The sequence below is a fragment of the Sorex araneus genome, chromosome 1, assembly GCF_027595985.1.
Source record: "Sorex araneus isolate mSorAra2 chromosome 1, mSorAra2.pri, whole genome shotgun sequence".
In the NCBI taxonomy this organism is placed as follows: Eukaryota; Metazoa; Chordata; class Mammalia; order Eulipotyphla; family Soricidae; genus Sorex; species Sorex araneus.
In genome coordinates this window covers 395,930,810-395,950,054 of record NC_073302.1, presented here as the reverse complement: position 1 = coordinate 395,950,054, position 19,245 = coordinate 395,930,810, and the positions used below count along the sequence as shown (strand labels likewise).

The window sequence follows — 19,245 nt, the reverse complement described above, 5'->3', positions numbered from 1 at the left end:
TCGGTATGCCAAAAACAGTAACAACAAGTCTCACATTCATATGTAGAACATAAAAAATTAAATCATAGATGCCCCTTATAAATTCAACAGATAAAAAGCAATAAAATCAGTCTACTGAGATAACTAGTTACTAAAGAAGGAGACGGGGTGGTGACAAAATAATTTTTTTTAAAGTAGAAAAAAAGGATAAAAAAGAAGGTAGGTAGTCAAGGGAGTACTGAGTATTTTTTTTTTCCTGAAATTGTTGGGGTTACCAAATAAATTCGGCAACCTCTGCTTTAGACTTTGACCATGGAATTGAAGTTATTAAATGAGTAGTGAAAGAGTCCAATGGACTATTGTGGAGGGATATTGGCACTCTGTGAGTTGGTGTAGAGTGTTAACATTGTACCCTAAATGTATAAACATTCACGGTCTTGTAAAACACAGTCATCCCCCATAAAATAAATTAAACATAGTAAAACATACCAGACAGCACTCTCAGAAAGGAGTGTGGATTGATAAAAAAGGTTACCTTCACACAATATATTTTATTGTTCACATTTAAGCTAAAAAAGTACTCCAAACTCAAAATGCATATAATACAATAAGTCTGGGACAGGGTGATGTAAGAATTAGAAATATTTAATATCATAATTCAGATTATATTCAGCCTAGTACTTTACTAGGTTAAATGCATATGATCATAACATTCCTTTGAGAATAAATGATATAATAATTAAATCATACTCTATTTCTTGCTGTGGCTAACACAAAATGTTTTCTAAAGTCTAAATCCAGTTTTTGGGAAACTATTTTTAATTTCATGTTTCATATTTTCTTAAAATGAATATTCAGAAGTTTTAACAACTTACTTATAACTCAAAATAATTCACTTGCTTTAGTTATTTTAAATTTGTGAAAAACAGACATTTATTTTGCTAAAAGTCTTCTTTTCCTATTCTGCCACACATTGTGAAATTCTGAGATGCTTTGTCTAAAATCAACATCAATAAGTTACAATTAAATGTTATAAAATGTCATCCCCCTAGTAGACAGACATGGAGGTTATGCATTTTTACATAACTCTGTACACTTTGCAAAACTCTACAATCTGAATTTCAGTCCCATCAGAGTTTACTCTCAGAGACCATTAATAAATTAATGTTTTACACATGCTAAATGCATGCTGTTCACACAGAGTGGAAAAGGCATTTAAGGAGAGTTGAGGGAAACTTGCTCCCTGTCAAATTGTTCAGCCTCTGAAATACCTGATTGTTAAGGAGGTTGTGTCATCTCTTGCCAATTAAATCCTGATGGGAAAAGATGAAAGACAATTCTTTTACCAAAATAAAATTTGTCTTTATCCTCAGAGAGCTTTAATTCGAAACTCAAACAATGGGGCATAGTTCTCCTGTAATGCTACCTTCAGTTATTATCTATTGAATGCTCATGTGTACATATTTCTGCCTCCTACTTGTTTCCTTTGCCCTCTTACCTTAAAACTCCTGCTTCTTTGCAATCTCAGGAAAAAAGCTGCTGTTGAAGATCACATCACTTATTATATTTATTGCTTCCTGTGAGTTAGTCTTCAGAGTGAAATGTGGACTTCACATAAACACATGAGTAAAAGCACCAAAAGAATCTCTAAGTGTCATCTCTGATTCAGAATATTGAAATGTACAAGGATTTATGATCTACTTTGAAAAAAGGGTCTAAGATACAAAAGGAAACATTTCATTTAATGGGTTCACTACATTTAGAACACATACATATAAAGAATAAAAAAAAAATCATACCAAAAAGAAAATCAAAAGTGTTCCTGGAGGGGCCGGAGCGATAGCACAGCGGGTAGGGCGTTTGCCTTGCACGCGGCCGACCTGGGTTCGATCCCCGGCATCCCATATGGTCCCCCAAGCACCGCCAGGAGTAGTTCCTGAGTGCAAAGCCAGGAGTAACCCCTGAGCATCGCTGGGTGTGACCCAAAAAAAGCAAAAAAAAAAAAAAAGTGTTCCTGGAGGGATGCTCAATGACCTGACTGCTCTGACCGCTCGCTTTGCACGCACAAAGCTCAGGTCTGAGTGCTTCAGGGAATGATCTCGAGCAGGAAACTGGTAGCAGCCCAGCAGCACCACCGGGGCTCCTAAATGACAACAAAAATGCTAAAAATCTCTGCATTCTTGTATGTTAATAATTATGGAATGTTTCCAACATGAAAGGGGACAGACACTAAATGTACAAACTGACATGAAAAAGTTCATAAGAAACAATATGAGCTACTATTAGTTTAAGGATTCAACATGACACTTTTAATTTTGTTCTTTTTCTAATTTGCACCTACTGACTTTTTGCACAGAATAAATAAAAAAACCAAGAAAATTTATCCTTGGGAGATGAAAATTATTCCAGCAGTTCAGAATTATAATATGAATTCTACTTAAAAATATTTAAATTCTTGAATCTCTATTACAGGACTTATTGATGTACTTGTCTGTTTCCTAATTTATGTTGTCATAGGATACATATTATAGTAGCACTTACAATACAAGGGATGTTAGGAAAGCTTGCTATAAGGAACTGATGCTAGACTGATATAGACTTCACATAAACACATGAGTAAAAGCACCAAAAGATTCTCTCAGTGTCATCCCTGATTCAGAATATTGAAATGTACAAGGGACACCTATAAGGGACTGATGCTTGATCTGATCATAACAATATGATGCATTTATTAAAGAATGCATCTGATAGAAGTTATGTCAAGAAAATGAAAACAGAAACACAAATCTAAAAAAATGAAACTAGAAAGAGGAAAAGACTGAAAAAGAAAATGAAGTTTAGAGTGTCAGGATCTGATAAAAAGAGGGTGGTCAAAACAAGAAGGTAGAGGAAGGAGGAACTAAGATCAAAAGAAAAAAAAATCCAGATGATCTAATTATAAGGATTAAAAGGAGGCAAGAAAATATTTAAAAATGAGATAATAAACTACCCTTTGCATTTTCAGTAGATTGTCCTGGCTTCCACATGGTAACCTGACTGGCTACTGCCAGAGATGGTGATGATGAGAGGAGACAAATGAAGGATATGAATTCAATGTACCATACCAATTTCATCAATTGGTACCATGTACTTCAGTGATCTTACTCCTCTGGACTAAGGTCTGTTAGATATTGACATGTTCTTGCTCTCTTAGATATTGAATTGTTCTTCTGTTAGATATTGGCATGTTCTTAGAAGCAATTATCTTTTTGTATTCCATCAATACTTTGCCACTGTATCAAAGTCAATGGCTACTTGCCATTTTTTTGCTCACAATTCTTTTTCTGACTCCAAACACGGTCCACTTTTCTGAACTTAAATTATGTACAATTTCCAAAAGTTTCTTCTGTTAACATGTCTTTAAAAATTATCGCCAATTAAAATTACTGATTTTATGTCATTTGGGGCTGGAGCAAGAGCATAGCAGGTAGGGCATTTGCCTTGCACGCGGCTGACCCGGGTTTGATTCCCAGCATCCCATATGGTCCCCTGAGCACTGCCAGGAGTAATACCTGAGCACAGAGCCAGGAGTAACCCCTGTGCATCGCGGGGTGTGACCCAAAATGAAAAAAAAAGAATTTGATGTCATTTTCATGGTAAAAGTTCTAATATCATTAATATATCCACTTGTACTCCAGAATATTGTCATGTAGAACAATAAGCATACATAAGAGAGACTATCACATATATACATATATATATATATAATCTTTTTGTACATTTCAAGAGAATTCACTGCTAGAATTATAAATACATTATATATAAATTTAAATGCATTGTTATGTCTTTGGGGGTGTGGTTGGGAGGGCCACACCTAGTGGTGCTCTGGGCTTATTTCTGGCTCTACACTAACGTATCACTTCACTACTTGGGCTTGGAGGACCATATGGGTGAAAGGGATCAAACCTGGGCCAGCTTTGTGCAAGGCATGATGTGCCAAGACTACTGTACTATCTTATCTCTCTGGTCCCTACTTGTTACATGTATTTTTCAAATGAATCTGACTTCATTAACTAAGACCTACTGAAATCTGTAACCATTAACAACTTGTCTCTGCATCTTACCTTTTTTTACTTATGCACCATGTCAGCATTCAACTAGCCTGTATTGCTCATTAAATCTTTTGTTTGAACAAAAGTTAAATTTTTCCCTTTAGCTTTTTATGTTATCCACAAATATCAAAGTATTTAGTCATTCTTGTCCAATATACATAGAGGTAAATGGGCAAAAATTGCATGATTCTTGTATTAAGGTTGCTTTCCTAATATTTTCTGTTATGTTCTTTGAAATTATTTCATATATGTTGACTATTCACCTAACAGGAATAATCTAAAATTTAACTACTTTTAAGAATGAAAGAAAATAAAGCATTAAAAAATAACACAAATTATTATATTTTGAGTATGATTGCCAGTGAAAGCAAACTCTTTATAGGTACATAATAATTTTTAAAATGAATCGTGGAATTTCTCTGAAATTATGTGATATAGTCTATAATCAAACCAAAAATACATGGATAAAAATGTAAGACAAACTAAAATTAATTGTCTAATATATTACATATTCATTTTATTGTAATTTTTATAAAAACAAACAGCCTAAGATAGATGGGAAATGGTATATTTCACATTTTTTTTACACAGTTGGCAGTAAGAGGACAAGATATTATATTAAAAAGAAATCTGACATAGCTGTCAGGACTGTTTCCACTTGACTTTTACTCTTAAATAGTCATGTAATCTGAGAATACTATTTAACTCAATACTATTTAAAATGAATACTATTTAATTTTCTATAAGATGAAGGGTAGAAATTAGAGAAGGTATATAGTAACTAAGTTATGGTATTTTATAAACATGCACGTTAGGATAAAATGTTATGGAAATTTTAGCCGGTTTAATTCTGGATGTACTTCTTTTTTTTTCTTAACGTAACATATCGAATATAGCTAGATTGAGCTATAGTAATTATGAGTATATCAAACTTCCTTTCTTAGCTTTAGACTAAGATCTTCCAGATCAAAAAATTTTTTTAAGCAAGAAAGTTGAAAACTATTTTTTGGTGTAGATTATTAATTTTCAGACTTTGATAAATGCTAACTAGAATTTTAAGTAGAATTAAACTTTTTATAATTAATTGACAAATACATCTTTTTTATTTCACTTGAATCAAAAATTGATCAAAAATTTTAATCAATTTTTTAATTTTAAAATTAAATTTGAGCAAAAATTAATTAAAAGGCATGGAACCATTAATTGTGCTGCATACATTTAAAAACCAGGTATATCAGTTCATTTTTAGATTTTTGAATGTTCACATGATATAAAAAGGTAACACTTTGCCACATCATTTATGAAATCTTGTCGTAGTCTCTTGTAAAATATATTCTAGAAAAAAATGAATTTCGTTTCTATCTAAAATTCTTCTAGAAAAATTTTTTTTACTTTTGTCTACAATACTTTTGTCTATAATTTAAACTTCTGTATGAAATTTTGAAAGTTTATATTGCCATGGTTAAAATTTAATGAAATATCAAGGTGATAAGAAAGATTTCTCTCTAACATGACATATACAAAGTATAGGTATTCCTTCCTGAAATTTTTAAATTTACCCTCAATTTAGGTCAGCTAGGGCCAAGTAAATGTGGAAGACTAGACATCAATCTTTACATGTTAAGTAATTTGAATATGAGGTAAGACAGCTACTTAATGCCAGCAAAATATAAATCAAATGAGGAAAAGTTTGCCAGGATAAAAGCACTTAAAAAGGAGCTTGAACCCTGGCATACACACAAAACCACATTTGCAACATTAGAAAGATTCAGAGTTTTAGCCTTTGTACAAATCTATATGATAATCTGAAGTGAGGTAACTTGTTGAAATAGGAGCTAGTCTTGTTCGTCTCAATCAGTGAACTATTTTCTTAAGTGCATATACATAGTGTATATTAAATACATTTTTTTTAATCACAAGAGAAACCTTGAGGTATAAAAATCTTGAGGAGACCAGCTTAATGTCATCTTAGTGGCAGCAAATGTCACATAATGAATCAGTGACAGAACTGTGAATTGATTTTAGATCCCATTAGACTCCATTTTTTAACCACTCAGCAATTCCTGAGATTGCTTTCAGTGACCAAAGATGCACAATCAACTTAAAATGCCAGACTGGAAAATAAAAATGAAATAAAAATGTAAAGCAGTTATTCTCCATAGTTCTAACTATTTAAAGCAGTATATCTTTTGCATTTAAATGTACAGATCTCTAAGATGTACTCATTTATTGTTACCAATTGTATTATCACATATATAAAAATGGGTTGAAATTAGCAAAATATAATAGGAAAATAAGTAACCATGAAAAGAACTATATTAAGTAATAAAGGCCTATATCATTCAAGAATTTTAGCAATGATTAAAGGATATCCCTTCACAAATACATATATTTCTGCAAATATACTTGTTTCAGTTGGAATTTCTAATAACTAATAACTATATTAAATCTAAGCAAAAAACTAACTTCTCAAATATACCAATATTTAAATACTTTATTTGAAGAGAAACCGTGGTAAATTCATTTACATTATGAAAAAAGGACTTCATGGTTATATAATTTGAATATCACATGAAAACATCTTTAATAGAGCTATGTAATACTAGTTCTAGAAATTTCTGGTTTTTGAAATGAGATAATCAAAATGCTAAAAACAAGTAAGAGGACATGATTCACTGCTAAATTTACCTATGAATGAAAGTTGGAGAACTTATCTTAAATATCTAATAGTTTTGTGTAAAATATATGCCTATATTCTGATTTTCTTTTTATAGTAAAAAAGGAATTATAACTCTTTTGATAGTAAGACATTACCACTCTCCTAAGTATTTTAGTGGATGTATAAATACATAGGTTTTCTTAATTTTTTTATCAAAACCTAGATAAAATATACAAAGGGAAGCAATAGTTTCTGTGGGATATTCTAGTAGATCTTTCACCAAAACATGACTTCCTGATTATATTACTTGTAAAGAAATTTATGAATAAGGTACTGCCATAAAATTATCAATGAAAAAGTCATAGCCATCTTTTTAGTATTATCCCTTAAAGGAAAGGGGAGACTATAGTATAGAACAAAATCCTTGAGTTATTTCCCTAAATTTGAATTAATTATGTTCCCTGTAGTTATAATGCATGCTACCAGCTCTTCTGTTTAAAGGAGAGGATCCTTGGGGCTCAAAGATATAATGCAGTCTCTTGGGGTGTTACAAACATATGGATAAGAGTTCAGTTCTTTGGTTCCCAAGATTGTCCAGCAGTCCTGTCAGCTTTGCTGACTGAGCTATGCAATAATGTTGTCTGCAATCCCTGGTATGCAATTAATTTCTAGCTACTTCACATATACCAGAATTGTAACTGAAAAAGTCCAAAACTCAGTCAAGACTGTAATGAAAGGACAAGCACTACCATAAATAATATACAATTCCTAGAAATCATCAAGGATAATGATGTGCGTGACTTTTGATCACAGAAACAACAATGAATGAAGGGCAATCATTTCAAAAGGACATAAAATTAAAAGTATGTAAAATTCAAAAATAGAGAAGCTGATTCTAAACTTTGACATAAATAGTACATATTGTGCTTGCCACATGCACATTACAAAAATACCCTTGGAAACCTTAATTTTTTATCACTGAATAGGGACATTAATAATATCTGCCTTGTCAAGTGTTATGGAGTTTAAACTAGATACTACATTTGAAACAGGCAGTAGAAAGAGTCCAAATGTATTTAATAATTACTACGTTTTTTAAGGATATACAATATTATTTATTATTTTCACAAATGTTAAATTTATATACTTATAAATGAGAACACTTTAGACAGATATTTGTGTCTGATATTTCTAACACTACTATTAAAATGGCTTAGAAAAATCTTTTCTATATGTGTTAATCAATTTTATCTCTGTAGAATCATGGACCTCAATTAAAATGTTTTCCAAGAGCACTTGGTCACTGAAGCATTGAGCAGAATTAGCCACCAATCCGCAGAACCCAAAATATAAACGTTAATCTTCCACTATTTCCTTATAATCCTTCAAATTTATTTACTAAGCAAAACATCTATTCCAGAAGATCCGTTTTCCTCATTATATCTTTCCTTTACACCACATTGCTATAATCATCATCTCATGCTGGTTCTCTTCACCAGCTTTTGCAGTTTCTACTTCCCCAGTTCTTACCCTATCTAAATATTTGCACTCCTTATGAATTGCTTTGATTCAGTTTCACCTTCTCTCTGAGATTGGACCCTATGATCTCTGTCTCCTTTTTAATAATCATATTGCAGTTGTAATTAGGTCAGTAAATGAACCAAAGCAATTGACATAATATTTCTTCATGGCTCACTATGATTGTTCATATTGGCTTTCAGGTCGATGCTTCACAAAGTCTCACTAAAAAGTCCTCAAACATATGGTTAGTCTCTGATGACATCAGCATAACTCTGAATAAAAGATTCTATAATTTTTTTTTTTTGCAAGGGCGCCATGCCTGACGTGATCAGGGCTTACTCCTGGCTCTGCACTCAGGGATCACTCCTGGCAGGTTCAGGATGCCATATAGGGTGCAAGAGATTAAACCAAGGTTGGATGCGTGAAAGAAAAAATCTCATACCTGCTGTATTATTATTCCAGACCCAGGATCTACAATTTAACACAATGTTCTGACATCAGATTCATTTTCTTGGATTTTCCTCATTTTCTTGGAAATATAGATTTTCTTCATATCACTATACAACTGGTGAATGCCAGTAGCATATAATCATAGAACTTTTATGATAAAAGAGCATGAAAAATTATCATCATATAAAAACTATAATGCCATTGTAAAACAATGCTTTGCTCTCTTTACCAAATTCTAGTTAGAATGTGCATTATGTAGGGTACACTGAACTGTTTTCCAGAAATTTCAATGTCTCAATATCACTAGAGCTTTTAGGAAAATGATGTATCAACAGGAAAATATGAAAGTTTCAGATTTTAAATGATTATAATATTTTATTAAATATTATAATAAATGATTATTATAAGTGTTTTTGCAAAAATGCCAATACAGATATTAAAGACTCTCATTCAGCATTCTATCATTGTTAGCATCTGCACTGGGCCATGTATTTTAATAGCCACTAACCACAGATGCTATTGAGCACATGCAATATAGTCAGATTAGTTGATTTAAGCCATCAGTGCAAATTTTTCTCTGAAATTTCAATGTAGTACACAAATAATACAAATGTTAATGATTTTATATTGCTTACACATTGATTGGTTAACACATTTGATATTTTGAGTTGAATGTCCTAATAAAATTAAATTCACAAATTTTTACTTTTTCTAATTTGACTACCAGAATAAAAATGCTTATAATATTTAAGTTAATATTTTCTTTGAAGAGACCTAGAACATAATAATGTGAAATATAACATAAACAAAACTGAAATATTTAAGTAAGTATGATTTGGAGTTAGTGAAGTTAAAAATTATTAAATTAAGAGTAACTAATTAAGAGACTACTGTAATAAAGGATAAGAAGCCTACATGTGACTACTAAGGCTGGATATTCTATTTTATCTAAGAAAGTCTCTTGAACCTAACAGTCATATAATTTTCTACCATAGAATGTGCATTCTATTAATTTTTCACCAAACTCTGAACTATTTGGTTCTAGCTTTGGAAGGAAATGATTGACATGTTCTAATTGGAGAATCATTATCAGGTAGAGAGTGATCAGTATTAAAACCATACAAAGCAGAGTTGAAGACCAGAGATCATTGTATTCAGGCATGAGAAGTGCTCTCGAATATTAACACAAGGGAATACATGCCATCTTTTGCTATGCCATGAGAATTATCTTGCATCACATACTTTCCAGATTTACCCGAATTTAAATAATTACAAAGTAAACCTAAACTTTTTCCTGGTAAATACTGATAAAATTGAAAAGCTATTCAAATCAACAGTCGCAATGCAATGTGACACTGATATTGTTGTATATTATGAAAAGTGGATTACCTTCTTTTAAAAATGGATGTAGTTCTAGTGACCAAAAGCTTGTTTTTTGAGGTTGAAAATTATACTCTCCTTTGTGCTCTTGGATAAACTCATTCTGTAAACGCCTTACTCTATTTGAAATAGTGAAATATTTCTTTATAACCCCGTATAACATTCCTTTGGACTTGACTTGGCAGGAAGATGACATTTACATATTGAGTGAACCTTTTCCTTTTCCTCATTAGTCCAAGAAAATTAAAGTATTCTTTTTGGCAGTAACACGATCAGAAGTCTCAAGTAAACAAGGACATTGAAATTTTAAGCTATTAGATGATTATGATGTAGTGATCCAAGTAATTTAGAAAGTACTAGTGTAATTTTTTCAGATTATCATGAATTATACCATTAACAAAAAATCCGAAAGCTAACAAAATGATGGCCACTTGAAAAACTATAAGATGAGGCAAATGTATTCTGATGTGTGTAAACTCGTTCTAAGTTTTTTTTCTGATATCTTCCTGGTGTCAATTTAGTGAAACCAATAGTTTCTCACCTATATACCTTAGCTTTATTTCTATCATCTTAAGAGAGCTATATGGGCAAGCAACTAATACACAAAGAAAATAAAAACAATGAACCATAGTTCAAGGGTAAATATGAGGTTATAATAAAGGGGATCATAAAAAAAAGAGGAGCAAATACTGAACAAATACAGAGGCAATAATGTATAGTACATTCCATGTGTGTTTCTTGTGAAATGTAAACCTGATACCAAATAAGTTAAAGATTTTATGGATAGGAATGTCTATGAAATATATTATATGGTAAACGTGTATAGGAACACTATAGCACGTAGACACTAAGAAAGTGAAATTTTAATAATATACACCTCCAGAGTCAGGTTTACTTGAGAAACAATGTCTTTTATCCAGACTAGATTTAAGAAGTTCATGAGGAACCTCTACGAGAAAACTGAATTTTGTACAGTTATTTTTGTGACCCCAAAAAACTAAAATACGTACCCAAATACTGCATAAATTAAGAACTGAGTGACAACATTTCTACTCTTATCTATCTTTGTCCTTAGAATAAAAGATAGTAAGATATTGTGAGAAAAGTACTTTCTATAATTTAACCAAGTATGTGTTAAGAGCCAAAAGATGCTCATAGCATACACACATGGCTTATATCAACATGAAGGACAACCAAGTGAAAAAATAAAGTGGTAATCTAAAACAATGTAAATAAAGGATATGGGAGGAGGAAAAAACAACATGGTAAATAAGTGTATTGAAATTATGTGTTTGGGGTTGGGGCTCCCAAGCAGTGTTCAGGAAATCCTGGGTCCCCTTCTGGTGATTCTTGGCCAACCAAGTCAGAGGTTTGATTTGAGGGTCGGAGAAGGCAGTGCTGGTCACAAAGACCATGTGCTGCTGAATTGAATTGGTGTTGGCAGCATGTACTATGCCCTAAACTATCTCTCATGTCCTTGGATATACTTTTAAACTTTTAAAAAAGTATTTGTGAAACTTCTTTTAATCCAAGTCTTATTTCTAAACATAGCAAGTCACCCTATATAACTTAACTACTATTAATTTTGATAAAGTCTTTCTGATAATAGAATCCATGGATACATATTTGTGAGCAAAGTTCCTGACAGTTTATGAGCTGTGCTTTCCCTCAGTACAAAAGTGGGAGACTAAAAAATATTAATTTGGAATATAATTAATAGCAATGTTTATAAAGCTTGGCAATTTATACAGGCCCAGCTTCTAATATGAAAAAAGTATTAAAAGATTAGAAAAGAAAAGCATAGGGATCTTGATGGCCTTGTTCTAACCACATTGTCTCAGGTCAGAGTGCAAATGTAAACACACTGCCTCTGCTGGAAATAATGAATTCACCAAGGTTTCTTGACACTCCCAACCTAGCTCAGCCTAGTACAAAATAAATGCATTTTTAATATTACCTGAGAAAGACTGTCAGCTACCAAAAATGAATTCCTCATTGCCTTTTATTTTAACCAAAATATCCAAATTTCTATGCTTTATTATCTTCTCTTAGAAATAAATGTGTGCTCTATTGACTAAACAACATAATTCTTTGAGAGAGATAACTTAATTAAAAGAGGTTATATTAGATGTATAAATTAGTCAACAAAGTACTAGCTACCACTTTAATAGAATTTTGTCCTTGGGGACTGTTACTAAGATATTTGATTTAAATTTTTATATTAAAACAAACTCTTATTATTGAAAGGGAAGCACCAAACATTTTATTTCCTATCTAGATATATAGCTTGTCATTGTAAAAATGGCCTTAGAGATAGTCATTAAGCTTCATTGCATTTTCTTAATGTTCCTTTAGTTCTATCATAAATTGAGATCATGACATTATGAGAGTATTTATAGAGTTAATATTTTCCAGCTCTCATATGGTCCATCTTTCTCTCTATTTCCTGCCCAGTACATGGAAAGACCCATTTGGAATATGAGAAAACATCCAGATACTTAGAAAAGTTATACTCCTCCAAAATCCATACTTTTTTTAACTAACAGATGTAAATTTGAAGGAGAAATGCCATATACCAAAAGCCTTTGGGGAGTATTCTGTCTCTTAAGGATGACTTACACTTTTCATTTGAATGGCATGGATGCTGAGAGTTTAAATGCAAAATTCATCTGTACTCTCGCTCTGAATCATTCCTTCTGTGAACTCTGTGCATTTTTATAATAAACATACACATGTGTATGAAGTATGTGACCTCATTGGTAGTTATCTCAGTGTCAAGTACTATTGGCAGATTCCCAAAAATTGATTGACATACATCTTACAGAACTGGAGTTAATTAATATGTCTACCAACTCCCAAATGTACTACAGGAAAGAGAAAATCTGTTTAATACAGTAATTGATGGCATACTGTGTGTGGTCAGAAGACTTCCCCGACACAGCAAGGGCAGATTTTGAAACATAATATTAAGAAATGTAAATATTGCTATTAAAATGTTAGGAGAATAAAATAAGTTCTGTTTTCCTAACTAGGACACAAAAATGATGGGTTATTTGAAAACCATAATTTGAAATTAGCAATTAGTAATTTCTTTCTGTAAGAGTTAAAGCTATAGATAAAAAACTGCTTAATTTGCTTTGAATGATCTTGGCAACTCTAAAGAGAGAGTGAATGACAGAGAGAATGACAGAGAGAATGAGAGAAGAAAATATTTGCCATAGACGTAGACCCGGGGGGTGTGGAGGAAGGAGGGAAATTGGAAATATTGGTGGTGGGAAATGTATGCTGGTGAAGGGAAGGGTGTTGGAACATTATATGACTGAAACCAATTAATGGACAACTTTGTAGCTGTTTATCTCACAGTGGTCAAAAATTTGTTTAAAGGAAAAAAAGAAATATCAATCAAACAATGGGATAATATGACAGTGAGACTATTACCCATCAAAAAGAATAAGAACAATCACTCAGCATGACTGTGGAAAATAAGAGATCCTCACCTACTGTTGATGGGAACATTGAGTGGTTCAACTTATTTTGGAAAAAAATATGGGCATTTCTCAAAAAACTAAAAATTGAGCTCCCATATGACTCATCAAGTTCAATTCTTAGCCTCTACTCCAAGTACCAATAAAACCATCTATTCAGAAAAGATATTTGCACTCCTATGCTCATTGCAGTACTATTCACAACTGCCAAAATCTGAAAACAACCTAGCGTCTATGACTGGATAAAGTAACTGCTATATAAATACTATAGTATACTAGTTGGCTATAAGAAAAGATGAAATTGTGCAATTTATCACTATGTGGATGGAACTAGAGGGAATCATGCTTGGTGAAGTTAGCCAGAAGAAAAAGGACAGCTACAGAATTATCTCTCATATGTGGGATATAAAGAAAAGGCAGCAGAACAAAAACTGTCTGCAGAATTAAGCTTACCATGGCAAGGAGACAGAGTGGGGGGTATGGGATTTGGCAGGGAGAACTTCAGACAACCACTGCAAGACATTCCCGTGGAGGGTGTGGTAATGGAACATTGTTTGCACACAACTCTTTTATTAACAGCAATGTAAATCACAGTGACTAAAACATAATTTTTATCAAACAGAATGTCACATTGTCCACAAAAAGTATGCTAAAGGCAAAACATATCATTTTGGCATGATGATTTATTTGTAACATGTATAGTTAAATTGAAATTTAAATATAAAATGATCACACAATTTTCTGAAATGTGGGCTAATTAGCAAAAAAGTATACATGCTCCTTCTATTCTAAAATCCAGAACTATATATCTAGTTGAGTATTAAAAGCCATTATTTGTGAATGACAGTTACTATATGTAAACTGCATGAGAGTTTATGAACTTTAACCAACAATTCTAGCCACTGTCTTTATTGTGGTTTTATTTCTTATTCTTATTCTTCCAATCTTGCCAATACTACCATTCTTTTATTAACAATATAAAGGATATATTGTCACTTAACAAACTTCATAAGCATTTATGACTGTGGAAATCTAAGAGTAGCATTTTTAGTATCAGTATAGATCAACATAAAACTTTTTTTTTCCTCTGTGTAGTCAACTTAAGCTTTGAAAATCAAATTTTATGTCAAAGACAGAAGCTTTCTTGATAATATCTTTCCCAGAATTTCCTAGGTTGACTGTCTAGACTGTTCCAAATTCCCCAAGTAATTGCATAATCATCTTTTCTCTGATCTCCTAAACAGTTTGGAACAGTATTTCTCAACAGGCAGCCGTCATGAAAATCAAGATAACTGAGCTTCTGGTGGAAGAACTTTCTCAAAGACTAGGTTTCAGAGCCTCCTGTGCACCCCAACATTTCACCTTAGAACAGGGCAGAAAGGAAGCTTTATTTATTGATACCAGTGGAAAAAAACAGTCTTGTCTATTTTCCTAGTTATTGGCCTGACTTCAGAACCTTATCCATAAGCAGAAAAGAGTAAAAGAAATTAGATGTGCTTTTGATAAAGAGAAACTTCTAAAAGGAAAACAAAAACACTTGGAGGGAAATTATATTGACCCAGGCTAATGCATAGTATTTTAATTTAAATTACAATGAAGATTGCTTAATCACCAAACTTGAAAGCAGGAGAAGGGCTAGAGAAATAGTACAGGGGTTAATGTACTTGCCTTGAATACATTTAATCCTGATTTGGTCCCTGGCATGACAAGGAGTGATCACTGAGCACAGGGCCAGAAAGAAACCGTAAGCCCCAACAGGAGTAACCCCCAAAACTAAACAACAAACAAGCAAAATAAATAAAATAAAAGCAAAGGAAATGTGGTAAATGCAGAATTTACCAGCAAGAAGAGACTCGTGAAGTAATTCACAGTCTCTGGCAATAGAATGTGACTTTTAAGAAGCGAGGTTAGAAGCCAGGAAGATAGCCAGTGGTCCAGCATGCATGCCTGTGCATGTAGATCCTGAGCAACAGACTGCAAGGTATAGTCTTGGAGGTTCCATACATTGCCAGGTGGCCCTGGTGACCCTCAATACCACCCGGCTTAGCAACAACCACATGCCAGCTTGCTATCAGATGAAGAATCTAGTAGCAAACTGAAGTCAAACAAAAGCCCTGCCCTATGAGATGAGAGGAAATGATTTCAATAATCATCGTAGCAGCTTCTAAAGCTCCGCCCCACCCCCAAAACCCGCCAACCAAAGTCAATGGGTCCTTCCCTCCCTCAAGAGTTAAAAGGCAATTGGACATAATAAATCAATCTCTCACTAAAAGTATATGGACAACAAGGGAAAAATGAGATTGAGTTTACATTTTTGTTTTTAGTGGGGAGCCCTGGGGCACACCTGGCAGTGCTCAGGAGACCATGCAGTGCCAGGGATCAAACCCTGGCCTACTGCTTGCAAAACATACATTCCAACTCATTGAGTTATCTTTCAAGTCCTGATTTTGTTTACTTTTATTTTACATGTTATAAGATAGTCTCAATAAAGTTAAATCATTTCTCAGTGCTGCACAGCTAGGGAATTTTAGAGTAAGAGCAGTAGACAGATGTGACACTAGGCTCCACATTTTTATTTTTTTAATTTGATGGTCCACTTGTTCATTATTATTTTTTATTTTTTATTAGTGAATCACCGTGAGGTACAGTTACAGACTTTCAAGCTTTTGTGCTTGCATTTCAGTCATACAATGGTCGAGTACCCATCCCTCCACCAGTGCCCATTTCTCACCACCAATGGTCCCAGCATCCCTCCCACCACCCCCACTACATTCCCTCCACCCCACCCTGCCTCTGTGGCAGGGCTTCCCTTTTGCTCTCTCTCTACTTTTGGGTGTTGTGGTTTTGACTTATACTTTCAGGGATCATTTCTATAGTTCTTTACAAATGCCACATTTTTTTTACACCAGTTCATGTCAGCTTAGTTCTGACTATGTTGTCCGGTACAGCATGATTCCGTACACCCATTTAAGAAAAGTACGTTTGAATTCACAAATCAATCTCAAAACCAAGCAGCTTGCTACAGAGATTTCTCTGGACCCTAATTATTTAAAATTTTAGAATTCCGGATTTAGAAATTGTGGAACATCTGTGCTATTCATAACAAGCAATACAAAATAAGTTATCTAGCATCTGCCTGTGGAGCAGGCTTGAGTGGTGGTTGAAATAAAGGTGGTAGGAAGGTATAATGGTGGTGGGATTGATGTTAAAATATTGAATGTAATCAATTATTGTGAACAACTTTATGGAAATAATTTTTTTTAAAAGTACATTCCTGGGTAAAAGGACTTGTCTAGACTTTCCTGTTAGCAGAACAGTAGAGCAATTGCCCTGTGCCCACATTTTAGAGTATTCTGCTATAGACAAATTGGAAAGGTATAAAAAAAATGTGTAGGAAATTGCATACTCTAAGTACAAAATTACCTAAATTTTTTTCAATATGAACAGCTTTTGGGATCTAAAAAAGAGAGGTCAGAGCAATAATATAGAAAGTAGGGCTTTTGCCTTGCATGTAGCCAACCTGGGTTTGATGCCCAGTGTCTCATATGGTCCATTAAATATGGTATGAAGTAATTCCTGAGTGAAGAGCCAGGAGCAACCTGAATATAGCTGCTTGTGTCCCAAAAGACAGTGTGTGTGTGTGTGTGTGTGTGTGTGTGTGTGTGCACGCACACACACACACGCGCGCATGTTAGAGAGAGAGTAAGAGAGAGAGAGAGAGAGAGAGAGAGAGAGAGTCAAGATTCAGTGGGCAATGGAGTAATGAGATTGCCTTGTTAGCCTATGCCTTACCTATAAGACCCTGGTAAATGGTTTAATCCTCTCAGATTCATCAGGAAAGTTGATAACAGGTATGTTTGTTTAAAAATTATATTCTTGGGGCATGAGAGAGAGAGTATAAGGGTTACTGTATATGCATGAGCTGCAGACAGGCCCCTGTGTTCTCCTTAGGTGATCCTGGAGCGTCCAAGTACCTCCACCATTGTGGCCTGTATCCAAGCAAGCAATACTGCATCCTCATAATCAAGAGTTAGCCTGCTGGTCAAATTGGCCAGAAGTGACTTCAAAGGCCCCTTGAATGTCACTTAAAGATGCACCCCCACCTAAATTATTGACCACATTATCTAAGATGTTTCTGAGTACAACAAAAGGTGCAAAACAAACTTCTGATTTCTAAATTTTGCGGTTGAAAAAACACATTTCTATCATTTTAAAATACGTTACACTTGTTTTTTAAAAGAGTTAGAGCTTCGGTTACAAAAAAGTGGCTAACATGCAAATTATATTATCTTTAGGAAACCAGAAATATTCCAGAAACAAATCTCTTTGTTGCTGTTGCCTAGTATTTTTGAATTCCAATTTGGAAAAAAAAAAAAACCTGTCAAGAGATTTTCTCACCACATGAACACTTTTGTTCTTAGGATTTTGAGCCAAAGTATATATTTTAAAAAATGGCATTTAATTTAAGGCTATTGGTAAGTCCAATCCACAAAATAACTTTCAACTTAGAAGTTTTCTGTTTAAATAATTTTATTTCAGTTTTTTATTTAAATTTACCAACTTTAAATTTCCTCAGTGTATCTTCACCATAAACCAACTTCTAGGAACATAGATTAATGATTTTTTTTTCAAATCTACCAGAATAAGAGCAAAGCATTTATAAGATCAAAATTTAAGTGAGCAAGAACACAAATGCAGATAATTTAGGTCACATGAGTGTGCATGTATGACATCCTTTTTTAATCCCCAGGCAGAAGAAAACAACTGGGGTGGCAGACACTTCTGGCTGAGGATGGAACGGAGGGGAAGCTGGCGGTACACAAATGAAGACCGAAGTACACATTCAGCTTGCTGACATCTTGCTGACATGTGAAATAGATGGGACTTAGCAATCCGGGGCAAAAGCAAATGCTTTCTTCCTCCCTTCCTCCTGCTTCATCGCTCTTGAGTGATTGTCTCATTCTTTTTCCATTCACAGATTAAAATTAATAATAGCACCTGAATTTGAAGTAGGTCCCACTGAATAGCACACCAAAGGCTAAATGAGCTGAAGAAACTAGTAATAAAGCAAATGAATAGGAAGGGGTCAGGGACACACATTATATTTTAAAAGACAGCTTTACCTCAGGATGATGTCCAATTTCAATGTAGGTGCAAATTGGATGAAAAGCCCCTGTTCCACAGGCGTACAAGTGGGTCTGATTATAAGCTTTAAGCACCTTGATGAAATTAGCACATTCTTTCTGTAAGACAAAAGAAAAATCAGTGAGTTCTAGCAGTCAGCATGTGGAGGTTTCCTCTGGGGTGCTAGGCATGCTTGAACAGATTTATTTTCTTTTGTGTCATTTTCACAACTTTTTGGGAGCTTAATATCCTATTGTTTTATCATCATTACATAAACTAATATACATTACATAGTTTATGTAATGAATATAAAGAACAATAGCTTATATATGTACATGAAAATATATATAAGCTATTGCTCTTTGGAGAGTTAAACATAATATTGTCTACCGTAACAGTTTATCAAAATTCTATGTAATTCATTTAAGCAGAACTAAAATGAAATTTCTTTCTTAAAACTGAGTGATATTGGTATTTTGCAGCACATAGGTTTCAAGTGTGTGGCTTAAAGTTTCTGTGCCTAACTGTTTACAATAGCCAGAATCTGGAAAAAACC

General features: G+C 33.5%; 1 protein-coding gene across 1 annotated transcript in view; it reads right to left on the bottom strand.

The window, feature by feature from the left end:
• Nucleotides 1-19,245, bottom strand: part of SEMA3A (semaphorin 3A) — a 233,688-nt gene that overhangs the window by 124,649 nt on the left and 89,794 nt on the right. Inside the window, exon 4 of the mRNA XM_004602145.2 lies at nucleotides 18,689-18,808. Within this exon, the coding sequence (XP_004602202.1) occupies nucleotides 18,689-18,808 (120 nt within the window). The remainder of the gene's footprint in view (nucleotides 1-18,688; nucleotides 18,809-19,245) is intronic.